This window comes from Episyrphus balteatus, chromosome 2, assembly GCF_945859705.1.
Source record: "Episyrphus balteatus chromosome 2, idEpiBalt1.1, whole genome shotgun sequence".
Taxonomy (NCBI): domain Eukaryota; kingdom Metazoa; phylum Arthropoda; class Insecta; order Diptera; family Syrphidae; genus Episyrphus; species Episyrphus balteatus.
Window position 1 is genome coordinate 94,372,856 of NC_079135.1, and position 17,864 is coordinate 94,390,719.

The 17,864-nt window shown below is 36.7% G+C and overlaps 2 protein-coding genes across 2 annotated transcripts; both read right to left on the minus strand.

Annotated features, from left to right (window-relative positions):
* Window positions 1-3,780: 3,780 nt before the first annotated feature.
* LOC129911237 (U7 snRNA-associated Sm-like protein LSm10) lies at window positions 3,781-4,278 on the minus strand. Its single transcript, XM_055988967.1, has one exon. The coding sequence runs from the start codon at window positions 4,203-4,205 to the stop codon at window positions 3,789-3,791; it is 417 nt and encodes a 138-aa protein (XP_055844942.1). The 5' UTR covers window positions 4,206-4,278; the 3' UTR covers window positions 3,781-3,788.
* A 3,676-nt stretch (window positions 4,279-7,954) lies between these two features.
* Window positions 7,955-8,785, minus strand: LOC129911236 (gametocyte-specific factor 1 homolog). Its single transcript, XM_055988966.1, has 2 exons — window positions 8,449-8,785; window positions 7,955-8,385 (listed from the first exon to the last, which is right to left on the minus strand). The coding sequence occupies exons 1-2, from the start codon at window positions 8,629-8,631 to the stop codon at window positions 8,113-8,115; spliced, it is 456 nt and encodes a 151-aa protein (XP_055844941.1). The 5' UTR covers window positions 8,632-8,785; the 3' UTR covers window positions 7,955-8,112.
* Between the last annotated feature and the right edge of the window lie 9,079 nt (window positions 8,786-17,864).

Sequence of the window (17,864 nt, forward strand, 5' to 3'; positions counted from 1 at the left end):
GTACTCATCCTGTGGTGTCATTTGGTTAATCGTAAATCATATTATCCACAGTGAATGATCTTCGGCACAATTAAAGTGCCAGCACATATCAAATATTGTCTTATTTCACCACTGATTAACCCAAAATAATAATATCCAAGATGATAACGAATGACAAGTGAAATATGATGAGTTCAAAGTATGACCGTACTCACTCGTAACTATGGGAAGAAGTACCACAAAACCATGTACCTAGTCAACTACTCTTTCCTCACTGAAATCAACAGAAATTACAATGATAAAATCTAAGCTCCGTGATGCTAGAACTCGGACCTTAAAATTTTTTAACATAACTAGTTTAATTCATTTGTCAACCTTAATATCCATGTAAGTCCACCCAAAATTTTCATTTTCAAAAATTATTTAGGGAAAATTTATTTTTTTATAGGAAGCCTGAAAAATGAAAAATCGCGTTTAACGCCCAAATTTTGTGATAGACATATAAAACAAATTATTGCAATCGTTTGTTCACCTCAAGTTATTATGTATTAAAAAAAACAATTTTACTATAGCAACCAACTTTCATATAAAATTACGACTTTACGACAATAGAGAATGCCAAAAAAGTGGGCCCCGGGGGTCCGTATGTCTGTCTGTCTATATACGAATCTACAGCCTAAACGGAAGGACCGATTAGTGTCAAACTTGGTATCGGTATGTAACTTTATTTGCCGACTCTCCAGAGGGGTTTTTGGAATTAAATTTTTTTGACCAAATATAACGGTACTTGTCATATACCGATTTTAGGAAAGTTGAAATTGGCTCCAACGGGTTTTTTTTAAATTCAAATGTAAGTTTTAAGACAAGGTCTATCCTTTAATGAAATTTTTTTTTGAAAATCATTCACTGGCCAACAATTTTCAACTTTTAAAATTTTTCCAGAAAGATTTATATCAAATTTTATAGATTTGGGTCCAGTTTGCTCAAAAATTATATTGGTTTCTTTCTAGCAGCTCTAGTTTTTGAAATATTTAATTTTTCTTATTTGGGAGAGTATTCATACTAATTTTTAAATTTTCCTTGTTTTGAGCGTTTATTCAAATTTTCCAGAAAAATGTACATATGTATATTAAAGTTAATGTCAGTAAATCTAAAAATCACATTCCTTTATTTGTGGTAGCTCTATTTTTTTTAATAGGTATTTTAGTTTTTCACATTTTGGGGTAATTTCGTACTAATTTTAAAGTTATTTTAACTGTTTCCATTTTTCAGAAAATTTTCTATCGAACCTAATGCATTTGGGTTTACTAAGCCTAAAAATCACACTGGTTGCTTTCTAGGAGCTCTATTTTGTTTAGATATTTTCATTTTTCACATTTTGGGGATAATTTCATACTATTATTAGGCAGACGGCAGAATTTATTCTTAATACTGTAAACATTAGTATATGAAATAAAGAATTTTATCTATCTATCTACTATTTTTTTTTTTTTTTAGATTTTATTATTACAACCGTTTTTAAAGTTTTGCTGGAAAAATAATATTTCGAATGTAATGCATTTCGGTGGAGTAGTAAATAAAAATACAAAAAAAAAAATTACCAAAAAATAAACCGTATGAATTTCAATGCGTTTTCATGTATGAATAATTTAGAGCAACTAGAGGAATCAGCACTTTAAATTTAGTAAGAAATGATAAACAAAGGTCTGGAAAATGTTTGTGTGTTGATTTTCTCCGAAACTACTAATTCGATTTCAACGAAATTTTTTGCATTTATATGATTTTAATATAACAAAACAAAATTTGAAAAATTGAATTTTTTTTTGAAAAATCAAATTTTCCAAACAGGACAATGTTTTTTTTTTTAAATTGGTTTTAGATGTTCATTAGTATTACTACAAAATGACATACCAAATTTTTTTAAACTTTTTTTTACAAAAAATTACATATCAAATTTTTTTTTTTGTTTTCTAAAAATGGTTCTTAATAAAAGAAATAAAATTGTATATACGTTTTGGAGATCAGTTCAATTTCAGATGCTGTTTTTTCGTTTGAAAAACGAATTTAAAGTTTAAAAACAAAATTTTCTAAGTTTTTATGTATGTAAATACCTACCCTACTCTTAAAAATTTTAGCAACTTAGAAAAACTTTTTCAAAAATCCCCCAAAAAATTTTTTTTTTCAAAAATTCAAAGAGCAATCGTTTGTCCACCTCGAAAAATGGATACAAACAAAAAACCATAGTTTTTCCAGAATATGAAGATATTCAAAAACAAATTTTGTACTGCAAAGCCCTCAAAATTTAAAAAAAAAAAAAACCTAAACATAAACCTAATGTCTTTTCCTTTAACTGGCTTTATCTTTGCCAAACTACGTCTGATTCGAAAGATTTCTTTTAAAACCAATCAAGAATTTATTAAAGTTTTTGTTTGTTTTAAAACTTTTTTTTTTCTCCACAATTTTTATGATTTTTGCTCTCTTTTCCTTTAACTGGCTTTATCTTTGCCAAACTACTTGTGATTTGAAAGACTTTTTTTACAACCAATCAAGAATTTATTAAAGTTTTAGTTTTTTTTTTTAACTTTTTTTTCTTTGGACAACCGTTTCTCCGCAATTTTGCACCAATCCCAATTTTCTTCGTTTTTTTAAGTTGTTTTTTGCACTTTCATATCATTTTATTCAAAAAACCGCGTAAATGAGTATTAATTTTTTTAGTAATGAAGCCCAGTTTATTTTCTTAAAAAAATAAGTTTTTTTTTCATAAAAAAAAAACTATTTAAAGTATTAAAAAAAAAAGTAAACAGTGAATTAAAAAAAAATAATTTTTAACTACAAAATTAATTCAAATGAATTAAAAACATTTTCTGAGTTTTGTGTTTAAAAAAAGAACAAATAGATAAATTCAGAAAAAGTTTTGATTCATTTAAATTAATTTTTAAAAATTCTTTTTTTTTTTTTTAAATTCACTCAGATTATTTATTTATTTTTTTTATTACTTTCAGTAGTCTTTTTTATGAAAAAAAAAAACTTATTTTCTTAAGAAAATAAACTGGGCTTTAATAATAAGCTAAAATATTTAATACTCATTCACATGTTTTTTGGAATAAAATGATATGAAAGTGCAAAAAACAACTTAAAAAACCAAGAAAATTGGGATTGGTGCAAAATTGCGGAGAAACGGTTGTCCAAAGAAAAAAAAGTTAAAAAAAAAAACTAAAACTTTAATAAATTCTTGATTGGTTGTAAAAAAAGTCTTTCAAATCACAAGTAGTTTGGCAAAGATAAAGCCAGTTAAAGGAAAAGAGAGAAGAAAACGAGGAAATTACAGGAATCCAAGATTTTCATTTGTGGCGGTGACTGTGGGACACCCTGTATATGCATATATTATACAAAATAGAGACAACAACATTCAAGCCAGTTTTTATGTTTTTTAATTTTTATGACTTAACGTAAGGACAACGTTTAATTTTCAGTTAGTGAATGGTTAAAAAATTTCTGGTGGTTTTACCATTCAATTTACTATTAAGTCAGTGATTAAATTAGATTAAACTTAGAAGTCACTGTGGTGTATGCGTAATTTTTTTTGTTGGAATTGAATTTTGAACTTGAATTTTTAAGTACAAATTTGTTTATTCGAATATCTCGAAGAACTCAAGCTGAACAAACGATGGCAACTGGCTCTATACGTCCAACTAAAAATTTTAGCGTTTAAGCGGTTTTTCACTTTTCAGACTTCTTATAAAAAAATTGAATTTGCTCTAAAAATGTATTATTTTATTTTATTGAAGAACAAAACTCAAATCTTTATTTTACTTTGCAGCATCTTTATTTTGTTGTTGAGCAATTTCATTAACAATCTCATCATGACGATCTTTTGCTCTTTTTTCTTTTAAATTTCTCTTTTGATTTCTTGGCTCACGTTTGCCAACCTTTGACATCATTTTATCCAATTCATTGGCAATATTTATTTCTTTTGGAATTTGTATTTGTCGAATGCATCTATTTTTAACAATAAACTCATCAAATTCATATTGCAAGCCATGACGGTCGATAAAAACAGCTTCATACAAATGAATGTTCATGAAACCATCAGCATTTAGAATTCTTCCAGCAACAGATGTCTCGTTTCTGAGATCAATTAGAATTGATTGGCCTTCTAATAAAGTGGGAATGCATGCAAGTGAATTGCAGATTAAATATTTTTCTTTTGCACTAACTGTTTCCATTTGAATTTTTTGTAATTTTTAATTGAAAAAATAAATAATTAAATAACTTTTTTGTTTTGTTGCAGTTTTAGCTAGCCGGAAGCCGGCTTTTGAACTTAAAAAATGTAAACAAAACAAATAATAAAAATTAAAGACATGATTTTGACAGCTTGAATAGTGATGGGTCAATTATCAATTTGATATCGACTCTATCGATTACCTGACCCACTAATCACATTAAAGCCTGGTACGCTGCTCGCGCTAAATTTTAGCTGAGATAAAATTCCCATACAAGTTATCGATTACTTGTATGGGATCCATTTTATCTCGGCTAAAAATTTTCGATAATTTGTATGGGAGCTAAAATTTAGCGCGAGCAGCGTACTAGGCTTAAAGCCTGGTACGCTGCTCGCGCTAAATTTTAGCCGAGATAAAATTCCCATACAAGTTATCGATAATTTGTATGGGATCCATTTTAGCTCAGCTAAAATTTTTCGATAATTTGTATGGGAGCTAAAATTTAGCGCGAGCAGCGTACCAGGCTTAAAGGCTTGACCACACTGGAATATTATGCAATAGCGGTATTGGTAGCGATGCAGGTACATCCCTGCAAACCAAACCTCAGTAGTTTAGGGGAAAATACAACCACAAACAAAGCTTATTTTGAGGATGTATGTGTTTCCTTATTTAAGCCTGGTACGCTGCTCGCGCTAAATTTTAGCTCCCATACAAATTATCGAAAATTTTTAGCCGAGATAAAATGGATCCCATACAAGTTATCGATAACTTGTATGGGAATTTTATCTCAGCTAAAATTTAGCGCGAGCAGCGTACCAGGCTTTACCAAAATCTCTCCCCTCCAAAAATAGAAGTTTTGTTTCTACTGAAAAAATAAACTCTTCTTTGATAAATGGGAGGAAAAGAGCGCGATGTATGCAATGCACAAAGTTTTGTCTCTTTTGTAATGGCGGCTCGCGTTTGATTTGACTTTTCCTACATTTTATATTTTCTAGTGAAACCAGTAAAACCTTGATAGCCACAGCCACAGCAACATCAAAAAAATTTTTCGCTGCTCCATTTGAAGAATAAAAATAAAAACAATTTAATTTAAAAAATATATTATCTTCTCAGTGTTGAGTGTAATTTGTGAAAACTATTTTCTCTAAACAATATCTACCACACAAATTCTTCGGCACGCCACAAAAGTTTATTTCCACCATCAAAATGCACAGCCTCAGCCTTGTGCATTTAGAAAAAAAAGTAATACAAAAATGATACAAAAACAACCACCAATTGATTTGGAAAATAAAGGTATGCTGATTATAAAATTGATAAATTATAAAGTTGTTGATTTTTCTGTCTTTTAGTGGCGATCAATTCCAGACATCATTGACTGAGTTTACAGCAGCTTCAGCCTTGAGCACTTAGAAAAAAAATCAAAACAAGATACAAAAACTACCACCAAAGTGCAGACTGCAGAGTATTTTTTTCTTTTTCATTTTTCTCAACTGGCCAGGCCACAGTCGCGTGCCCAAGGATCTTTTTTTTATGTATTTTGTTTTCAAAAAAAAAACTATTTTGTGTTTTCCAATAAAATATTAAATAATAGTTGTTTAAAAGAATTGTTTGTTTGTTTTGAAGATTTTTTTATTTTCAGATGAAATTAAAATATGGATTTTAGCCCATGAACCCATGAAAGTGCTCCAAATAAGTACTTTAAAAGTACAAGTTTCAGTGCTTTTTCTGTAGGTAAAAAAGTACTGGAAAATGTACATCAGAACCACTTCCAGAAGTGCTTCGCTGATGCACTTTTGAAGTACATTTGTCTGTACTATTAATGGAGGGGAAATTTATTTCATCTTGCATGCAAGGAAGAGATAGCTGCTTCACGTATTCTTATAAACAGAAAGTATATAACTGAGTTTTTTCCCGAGCTCCTATCTTTTTTCAGTGGAAAAGAAGTACTTCTTTTACGTACATATTTCACCGGTTTTTTCTGTAGTTCTGCGTTTGCTGGGATGTATGAAAAATATTCCAAAAGGACATATCAACGTTCAGATGTGGAGTTTTTTTAATACACGCACCGTTACCGCTACCCGTACTGCTACCACATACCTTCTCTTTCTTTAATTTCTTAAGGCTTGGCCACACCGAAGGGTACATGTGGTAGCGGTACAGGTAATTGTATGAACAAAATTCCACATCTGAACGTTGATGTGTCAGTTTGGAATTTTTTCATACAAGTACCCGTACCGCTACCGCATGTACCCTTTCGGTGTGGCCAAGCCTTTATCGTGTTGACGTTTGTTTTTTGATGGTGTACACTGTACAGTTATAAAAGTGCTCAAAAAATGAAAAATTTAATGAAAATTTGAAGAAAATGTTATTATTTTGAGCTTGCTTCACGAAATGACTTATTTTGAAATAGTTTTTTTTTCATAATTTAATATTTGAAGAAAAGTTGCAATTATGTGAAGTTGCAGTTGAAGTGTTGGATTTGAAAAAAATTGGATTCATGTTAAAAACTTGTCCCACAAAATTTCTTTCAAAATGACATTGAGACCTCAGGGATATTTGGTGGGACGCGAGTATTCTTTCGCTCAAAAGTTGAACTTATTTCAACTTCTTCGCGCGACGAGTTTGACGTTCATGACTTTTTTCTCGAACTGCTTTTTGTTTACAATTTCTGATTTTTGTATTCTTCTCATGTTGGTCAACAGTTTCTGATTTTTGTTTTCTTCTCATGTTGGTCAATGGAATTAAAAAAAAATGCAAAAAATATGAATTTTCAATTGAAAAAAAAAAACGATTGTTTTTAGCCTGTACCAGGCTTTTGGACTGTAGTGATATACAGTCCAAAAGCCTGGTACGCTGCTCGCGCTAAATTTTAGCTCCCATACAAATTATCGAAAAATTTTATCTGACCTAAAGGCTTGGCCACACCGGAGGGTATGCGGTAGCGGTACGGGTAGCGGCAACGATATTTGTATTAAAAAAATTCCACACCCGAACGTTGATGTGTCAGTTTGGAATTTTTTCCATACAAATACCGGTACCGTTACCTGTACCTCTACCGCGTACCCTCCGGTGTGGCCAAGCCTTAAAATGGATCCCATACAAATTATCGATAACATGTATTTGAATTTTATCTCGGCTAAAATTTAACGCGAGCAGCGTACCAGGCTTGAGATAAAATTTTTCGATACTTTGTATGAGAGCTAAAAGTTAGCTCGAGCAGCGTACCAGGCTTTCATCGAAAATATTGATGCTAAAAATCATCAACAACATGAACACACCTACTAACTTCAAAAACAATTTGTCGTGTTCAATGTAAAAATTCTCAATTTCTATGCCCTCCAATTCAGAATCAACTCATTGAACGCATTAGACTCCCATTATATCCTTGAAAGTATGTTTACATGACGTCACAGACCAAAAACAGGTACACACAACAAAAACAAATGCAATCTCTTTTGTTTTTGTCTAGAACTTTCTCTACTTTGATTTGGTCCCCAGATACAAACAACAACACTACAGTAAACAAAACAACAACTGTACCAAAAAACGGGATGATAACAAAAAAAAAACCAGTTATCATTCCCAGGTCAATTTCTATAAATAAAACAATTTTTTATGGCTCAAATCAAACCCAAACATTTTTTTTATATTGCACCTGCAAACTGTTGCATCTTCCTTAAAATTGATATGAGGGTGGATTCCATTCAAACACATGAAATAGAGAAATTCGAAAGAAATAAAAAAAACAGGTCTTTTCTATGTTATCTTAAACATTTATTATTAATTACTAAAAATAAACACTCAGTAAATATACTTATATATCAACTCTCAAAAAAGTAAAAAAGAAAATAGTATTAATTCAAGATTTAGTCAAGGTTTTCAAGCTCTTTGGTTTTTAGCTAGCTTTAGCTTAATCTTCCAATCGTTTCAATCGCAAATGCTCAGCCTTACGGAAAAACTTCCGTTCCAAAGGCGGAGCATTTTGACATAATCTCAAAACCGGGGCATTGGCTGCGTATGCTTTTGGATCATACGTTGGAACATCTTCTTCATCGTCCCAATTTTCGGTGGTTTCAATCTCGGGCATAACATTGACTGGAGATGGAATTGAACGCGAATTTGGTGCCACAGTAAATTTGAAATTCTCAAAGGATTTCCTATCGGGGCAAATTTGTACATGCCACTGGCAATAAAAAAAAGATTAAATATTTTTAGCAGGTAGAAATTGGGATATTGATAAACTTACATCCAATTCAGGTTTATTTATTCGATGGGTAATATTGAATGGACATTCGACTAGTGGGACATTTTTGTAGTTTCTTCGGCATTTCATCAAATGTCCTTGCATGCGACCGCGTTTGATTATATGGACAATGTCGTAGGGGCATATTACTTCTTCGTTTTCAGTTCCTAATGGATTGTTCATCATTTTGGAAAGGTTGGTTTTTTTTTGAGATTCTAGTTTATGATAATTCAAGAACAAGTTAAACTGAAATTACTGATTAGGAAAAATTGCACAATAACAACCACTAGATTCAAGTGAAATGATGAGACGAACTGTGACGAATGGCTGATAAAAAATAGACAAAAGATCAAAAAAGCCACTTCATAAAAAACAGTCATGCCAAAAATTAAAAATGAATAATTGGTATAATCACAGACAGGGATGGCAATTGTAGACTTTAGTATATCAACGAGTGGGGGCGGGATAATGATAACATTGGCGGGATTAAATTTGATTATAAAAGGGGCCTTGTGAATTTTTACAATTTAAATTTGTGGTTTGAAATGGAATCAATTTTAGCCATTTGTTGTGAGAATTGTATTAAAAAGGAATTGTTTACCGATTTTTCTGCGAAGATTTAAAAAATTTCTCTCTTCATTTTAGAAAATTTCCTCAAAAAGAATAATTTTTTTTTCAACTAAAATAATTCCTCGTACAAAACCAAACTTAAAAAAATACAAAGTTAGTAAAAAGTATCTAAACCTAACAAAAAACTTTATTTATCTCGATTTTGAAATAAAATTTGTTATTTTTATACAACAGTAAAACATCCTCAAACGAAAATTCCTCTTTTTCGATATTTTGTTTATTCTGTATGATAACACTACTGAACACTAGTTTTTTACAGCTGATATACCAACTTACATTTCAGCTTCGGTAAAGGTATTAAAAAAGCTACTATTCAGCTTCTTTTTAACTTTGGTAAGGTTGTTAGGCATGGTATAAGGAGAACGTTATACAAGTTGGACCTTTTATAACAATGTCCTTATGAGGTCTATAAGAAGCTTAAACGAAGGTCTACCGAAGCTTTGAGATTTGACAGTAAGCTTCGGAAAAGCTTGTATAGCTCTTTAACAAAAGTCTTATAGAAATTAAAAACAAAAACAAAAAATAATTTTCATTTTTAATAATTGGGTTTTGATTTGATTTTATAAACTTTTACGGCCATATTATTCACTCTAGTTTAGTTTGGATTAAGGCCGTGTGTGAATTGCGTTAAATAGTTAACACCGTGTACAATTTTTGACACTATTGAGGTGAATAAAAAATTTTGAGGTGTTAAAAATTTATTGGGCTCTGGGACCTGGTTAAATTTGAGTTAAATTTTTTTTTGGAGATGGTTTTTCATGGCAGAAAAAATTTTAAACAATAATCCATACAGCTGAAATTTTTTTTATTAACCTCAATAGTGTCAAAAATTTTACACGGTGTTAACTATTTAACGCAAATTACACACGGCCTTAAGTATGAAAATTGTGGAATTGGATTTATTTTTGACATTAGCCGTTTTTTATTATCCCACTTGATCCATATAGATCATTAATTACCCAAGTAACAATTTTACTTGCATAAAGTCCATTTTCTTCGATTCGGCAAGCTATAGTTTGTATACGTTTAGTTTAAGGCTTACTTACGCAAATCATCCATTTTGGTAAAAAAGGAGGTCTCCTTAAGGCTAACTGGAAGTGTTTAGAAGAAGCCTTGTAAATATAAGTTAAAGAAGACCTTCATAAGACCTGTTTGAACCGTTTTAAAAAGCCTTCTATTTTCAAGTGACAGAAGGCTTTCATAAGACCTGTTCCAAGAGGTTCTTGTAAGTATGCAATGTTTTCATCTCTCAAGTATGCAATATTTTTCACCAATAAGTATGCAAATCTTTTATCCTGCAGCTATGCAATGTTTGTAACACTTTAGAAAAAAACATTGCAATTTTATGTGAGGTTTCAATTAGCTCCCTTTTTGCCACTCATCTTTAATATTCGAGTATGGTCTACTGGTAAGGTGCTGGCTTGGTATGCAGAGGTACGTGGGATCGATTCCTGGCGGGGCCATTTGTGTAATAAAAAAAAATGTGTTCTTTTTCAATTAAAATAAAATTCTTCCCATTTCAGAACGACAGGAAAGGCATTGACATGGCCAAAAAAGAAGAAAAAACTAAATAGAAAAAAATTAAAAGAAAAAAAAAATAAATAAAATCTTTTTTTTTTATTCATAAATTCAACATCTTATAACAACCTCCATAAGGCCTTGTTATAACATCCAATGCAAATGATAAATTCCTTAGCGAAGCTATAGTTTCCCTAAAATGTTTCATTGTTTTGTAAAAAGGCCTGCATAAGGTCGTTTTACGCTGTTCGTCACAAGCTATTAGCTTGTGGATTGCCTGTGGAGGAAGGTCTTGGGGATATTCGGTAATGTGCGCCAAAATGATTTGCATAAGACTTGTCCTTCTTCTTAAACAAGTCAAAAAATAGCTTGCATTGACCCTTATGAAAGCTAAATTGTTACATGGGTTTTGTCGACGACTTTTGTCGACGACTTTTGTCGAAGACTTTTGTCGACGACTTTTGTCGAAGACTTTTGTCGACGACTTTTGTCGCCGACTTTTGTCGAAGACTTTTGTCGACGACTTTTGTCGAAGACTTTTGTCGACGACTTTTGTCGCCGACTTTTGTCGCCGACTTTTTTCGACGACTTTTGTCGACGTCGACGACTTTTGTCGACGACTTTTGTCGACGACTTTTGTCGAAGACTTTTGTCGACGACTTTTGTCGCCGACTTTTGTCGAAGACTTTTGTCGACGACTTTTGTCGAAGACTTTTGTCGACGACTTTTGTCGAAGACTTTTGTCGAAGACTTTTGTCGCCGACTTTTGTCGCCGACTTTTGTCGACGACTTTTGTCGAAGACTTTTTTCGACGACTTTTGTCGACGAGTTTTGTCGACGAGTTTTGTCGACGACTTTTGTCGAAGACTTTAGTCGCCGACTTTTTTCGACGACTTTTGTCGACGACTTTTGTCGACGACTTTTGTCGACGACTTTTGTCGACGACTTTTGTCGAAGACTTTTGTCGAAGACTTTTGTCGACGACTTTTGTCGACGACTTTTGTCGACGACTTTTGTCGACGACTTTTGTCGACGACTTTTGTCGAAGACTTTTGTCGACGACTTTTGTCGACGACTTTTGTCGACGACTTTTGTCGACGACTTTTGTCGAAGACTTTTGTCGACGACTTTTGTCGACGACTTTTGTCGACGACTTTTGTCGACGACTTTTGTCGACGACTTTTGTCGACGACTTTTGTCGACGACTTTTGTCGACGACTTTTGTCGACGACTTTTGTCGACGACTTTTGTCGACGACTTTTGTCGAAGACTTAAGTCGCCGACTTTTGTCGACGACTTTAGTCGCCGACTTTTGTCGACGACTTTTGTCGACGACTTTTGTCGACGACTTTTGTCGAAGACTTTTGTCGACGACTTTTGTCGACGACTTTTGTCGACGACTTTTGTCGACGACTTTTGTCGAAGACTTTTGTCGACGACTTTTGTCGACGACTTTTGTCGACGACTTTTGTCGACGACTTTTGTCGACGACTTTTGTCGACGACTTTTGTCGAAGACTTTTGTCGACGACTTTTGTCGACGACTTTTGTCGACGACTTTTGTCGACGACTTTTGTCGACGACTTTTGTCGACGACTTTTGTCGACGACTTTTGTCGACGACTTTAGTCGCCGACTTTTGTCGACGACTTTTGTCGACGACTTTTGTCGACGACTTTTGTCGAAGACTTTTGTCGACGACTTTAGTCGCCGACTTTTGTCGACGACTTTTGTCGACGACTTTTGTCGACGACTTTTGTCGACGACTTTCGTCGACGACTTTTGTCGACGACTTTTGTCGACGACTTTTGTCGACGACTTTTGTCGACGACTTTTGTCGACGACTTTTGTCGACGACTTTTGTCGAAGACTTTTGTCGACGACTTTTGTCGACGACTTTTGTCGACGACTTTTGTTGAAGACTTTTGTCGACGACTTTTGTCGACGACTTTTGTCGACGACTTTTGTCGACGACTTTTGTCGACGACTTTTGTCGAAGACTTAAGTCGCCGACTTTTGTCGACGACTTTTGTCGACGACTTTTGTCGACGACTTTTGTCAACGACTTTAGTCGCCGACTTTTGTCGACGACTTTTGTCGACGACTTTTGTCGACGACTTTTGTCGACGACTTTTGTCGACGACTTTTGTCGACGACTTTTGTCGACGACTTTTGTCGACGACTTTTGTCGACGACTTTTGTCGACGACTTTTGTCGAAGACTTTTGTCGACGACTTTAGTCGCCAACTTTTGTCGACGACTCTTGTCGACGATTTTTGTCGACGACTTTTGTCGAAGACTTTTGTCGCCGACCTAAGTCGCCGACTTTAGTCGACGACTTTTGTCGACGACTTTTGTCGACGACTTTAGTCGACGACTTTTGTCGACGACTTTAGTCGCCGACTTTTGTCGACGACTTTTGTCGCCGACTTTTGTCGCCGACTTTTGTCGACGACTTTTGTCGACGTTTTTGTCGACGACTTTTGTCGACGACTTTTGTCGACGACTTTTGTCGACGACTTTTGTCGACGACTTTTGTCGAAGACTTTTGTCGACGACTTTAGTCGCCGACTTTTGTCGACGACTCTTGTCGCCGACTTTTTTCGACGACTTTTGTCGACGACTTTTGTCGACGACTTTTGTCGACGACTTTTGTCGACGACTTTTGTCGACGACTTTTGTCGACGACTTTTGTCGAAGACTTTTGTCGAAGACTTTTGTCGACGACTTTTGTCGACGACTTAAGTCGCCGACTTTTGTCGAAGACTTTTGTCGACGACTTTAGTCGCCGACTTTTGTCGACGACTTTAGTCGCCGACTTTTGTCGACGACTTTTGTCGACGACTTTTGTCGACGACTTTTGTCGACGACTTTTGTCGACGACTTTTGTCGACGACTTTTGTCGACGACTTTTGTCGACGACTTTTGTCGACGACTTTTGTCGACGACTTTTGTCGACGACTTTTGTCGAAGACTTTTGTCGAAGACTTTTGTCGACGACTTAAGTCGCCGACTTTTGTCGAAGACTTTTGTCGACGACTTTAGTCGCCGACTTTTGTCGACGACTTTTGTCGACGACTTTTGTCGACGACTTTTGTCGACGACTTTTGTCGAAGACTTTTGTCGAAGACTTTTGTCGAAGACTTTTGTCGACGACTTTAGTCGCCGACTTTTGTCGACGACTTTTGTCGACGACTTTTGTCGAAAACTTTTGTCGACGACTTTTGTCGACGACTTTTGTCGACGACTTTTGTCGACGACTTTTGTCGAAGACTTTTGTCGACGACTTTAGTCGCCGACTTTTGTCGACGACTCTTGTCGACGATTTTTGTCGACGACTTTTGTCGAAGACTTTTGTCGCCGACCTAAGTCGCCGACTTTAGTCGACGACTTTTGTCGACGACTTTAGTCGACGACTTTTGTCGACGACTTTAGTCGCCGACTTTTGTCGACGACTTTTGTCGACGACTTTAGTCGCCGACTTTTGTCGACGACTTTTGTCGCCGACTTTTGTCGACGACTTTTGTCGACGACTTTTGTCGACGACTTTTGTCGACGACTTTTGTCGACGACTTTTGTCGACGACTTTTGTCGACGACTTTTGTCGACGACTTTTGTCGACGACTTTTGTCGACGACTTTTGTCGACGACTTTTGTCGACGACTTTTGTCGAAGACTTTTGTCGACGACTTTAGTCGCCGACTTTTGTCGACGACTCTTGTCGACGACTTAAGTCGCCGACTTTTGTCGACGACTTTTGTCGAAGACTTTTGTCGACGACTTTAGTCGCCGACTTTTGTCGACGACTTTTGTCGCCGATTTTTGTCGACGACTTTTGTCGACGACTTTTGTCGACGACTTTTGTCGACGACTTTTGTCGACGACTTTTGTCGACGACTTTTGTCGACGACTTTTGTCGACGACTTTTGTCGACGACTTTTGTCGACGACTTTTGTCGAAGACTTTTGTCGACGACTTTTGTCGACGACTTAAGTCGCCGACTTTTGTCGAAGACTTTTGTCGACGACTTTTGTCGACGACTTTTGTCGACGACTTTTGTCGACGACTTTTGTCGCCGACTTTTGTCGACGACTTTTGTCGACGACTTTTGTCGACGACTTTTGTCGACGACTTTTGTCGACGACTTTTGTCGACGACTTTTGTCGACGACTTTTGTCGACGACTTTTGTCGAAGACTTTTGTCGACGACTTTAGTCGCCGACTTTTGTCGACGACTTTTGTCGACGACTTTTGTCGACGACTCTTGTCGCCGACTTTTTTCGACGACTTTTGTCGACGACTTTTGTCGACGACTTTTGTCGACGACTTTTGTCGACGACTTTTGTCGAAGACTTTTGTCGACGACTTTTGTCGAAGACTTTTGTCGACGACTTTAGTCGCCGACTTTTGTCGACGACTTTAGTCGCCGACTTTTGTCGACGACTTTTGTCGACGACTTTTGTCGACGACTTTTGTCGACGACTTTTGTCGACGACTTTTGTCGACGACTTTTGTCGACGACTTTTGTCGACGACTTTTGTCGACGACTTTTGTCGAAGACTTTTGTCGAAGACTTTTGTCGACGACTTAAGTCGCCGACTTTTGTCGACGACTTTTGTCGACGACTTTTGTCGACGACTTTTGTCGACGACTTTTGTCGACGACTTTTGTCGACGACTTTTGTCGAAGACTTTTGTCGACGACTTTTGTCGACGACTTTTGTCGACGACTTTTGTCGACGACTTTTATCGACGACTTTTGTCGACGACTTTTGTCGAAGACTTTTGTCGAAGACTTTTGTCGACGACTTAAGTCGCCGACTTTTGTCGACGACTTTTGTCGACGACTTTTGTCGAAGACTTTTGTCGCCGACCTAAGTCGCCGACTTTAGTCGACGACTTTTGTCGACGACTTTAGTCGACGACTTTTGTCGACGACTTTAGTCGCCGACTTTTGTCGACGACTTTTGTCGACGACTTTAGTCGCCGACTTTTGTCGACGACTTTTGTCGCCGACTTTTGTCGACGACTTTTGTCGACGACTTTTGTCGACGACTTTTGTCGACGACTTTTGTCGACGACTTTTGTCGACGACTTTTGTCGACGACTTTTGTCGACGACTTTTGTCGACGACTTTTGTCGACGACTTTTGTCGACGACTTTTGTCGACGACTTTTGTCGAAGACTTTTGTCGAAGACTTTTGTCGACGACTTAAGTCGCCGACTTTTGTCGACGACTTTTGTCGACGACTTTTGTCGACGACTTTTGTCGACGACTTTTGTCGAAGACTTTTGTCGACGACTTTTGTCGAAGACTTTTGTCGCCGACCTAAGTCGCCGACTTTAGTCGACGACTTTTGTCGACGACTTTAGTCGACGACTTTTGTCGACGACTTTTGTCGACGACTTTTGTCGACGACTTTTGTCGACGACTTTTGTCGACGACTTTTGTCGACGACTTTTGTCGACGACTTTTGTCGACGACTTTTGTCGACGACTTTTGTCGACGACTTTTGTCGACGACTTTTGTCGAAGACTTTTGTCGAAGACTTTTGTCGACGACTTAAGTCGCCGACTTTTGTCGACGACTTTTGTCGACGACTTTTGTCGACGACTTTTGTCGACGACTTTTGTCGAAGACTTTTGTCGACGACTTTTGTCGAAGACTTTTGTCGCCGACCTAAGTCGCCGACTTTAGTCGACGACTTTTGTCGACGACTTTAGTCGACGACTTTTGTCGACGACTTTTGTCGACGACTTTTGTCGACGACTTTTGTCGACGACTTTTGTCGACGACTTTTGTCGACGACTTTTGTCGACGACTTTTGTCGAAGACTTTTGTCGACGACTTTAGTCGCCGACTTTTGTCGACGACTCTTGTCGCCGACTTTTTTCGACGACTTTTGTCGACGACTTTTGTCGACGACTTTTGTCGACGACTTTTGTCGACGACTTTTGTCGACGACTTTTGTCGAAGACTTTTGTCGAAGACTTTTGTCGACGACTTTAGTCGCCGACTTTTGTCGACGACTTTAGTCGCCGACTTTTGTCGACGACTTTTGTCGACGACTTTTGTCGAAGACTTTTGTCGACGACTTTAGTCGCCGACTTTTGTCGACGACTCTTGTCGCCGACTTTTTTCGACGACTTTTGTCGACGACTTTTGTCGACGACTTTTGTCGACGACTTTTGTCGACGACTTTTGTCGACGACTTAAGTCGCCGACTTTTGTCGAAGACTTTTGTCGACGACTTTAGTCGCCGACTTTTGTCGACGACTTTAGTCGCCGACTTTTGTCGACGACTTTTGTCGACGACTTTTGTCGAAGACTTTTGTCGAAGACTTTTGTCGACGACTTAAGTCGCCGACTTTTGTCGAAGACTTTTGTCGACGACTTTTGTCGACGACTTAAGTCGCCGACTTTTGTCGACGACTTTTGTCGACGACTTTTGTCGACGACTTTTGTCGAAGACTTTTGTCGACGACTTTTGTCGAAGACTTTTGTCGCCGACCTAAGTCGCCGACTTTAGTCGACGACTTTTGTCGACGACTTTTGTCGACGACTTTTGTCGACGACTTTTGTCGAAGACTTTTGTCGAAGACTTTTGTCGACGACTTTTGTCGACGACTTTTGTCGAAGACTTTTGTCGCCGACCTAAGTCGCCGACTTTAGTCGACGACTTTTGTCGACGACTTTTGTCGACGACTTTTGTCGACGACTTTTGTCGACGACTTTTGTCGAAGACTTTTGTCGAAGACTTTTGTCGACGACTTTTGTCGAAGACTTTTGTCGACGACTTTTGTCGAAGACTTTTGTCGAAGACTTTTGTCGCCGACCTAAGTCGCCGACTTTAGTCGACGACTTTTGTCGACGACTTTTGTCGACGACTTTTGTCGACGACTTTTGTCGAAGACTTTTGTCGACGACTTAAGTCGCCGACTTTTGTCGAAGACTTTTGTCGAAGACTTTTGTCGACGACTTAAGTCGCCGACTTTTGTCGACGACTTTTGTCGACGACTTTTGTCGACGACTTTTGTCGACGACTTTTGTCGAAGACTTTTGTCGACGACTTTTGTCGAAGACTTTTGTCGCCGACCTAAGTCGAAGACTTTTGTCGAAGACTTAAGTCGCCGACTTTTGTCGACGACTTTATTCGCCGACTTTTGTCGACGACTTTTGTGGACGACTTTTGTCGAAGACTTTTGTCGACGACTTTTGTCGACGACTTTTGTCGACGACTTTTGTCGACGACTTTTGTCGACGACTTTTGTCG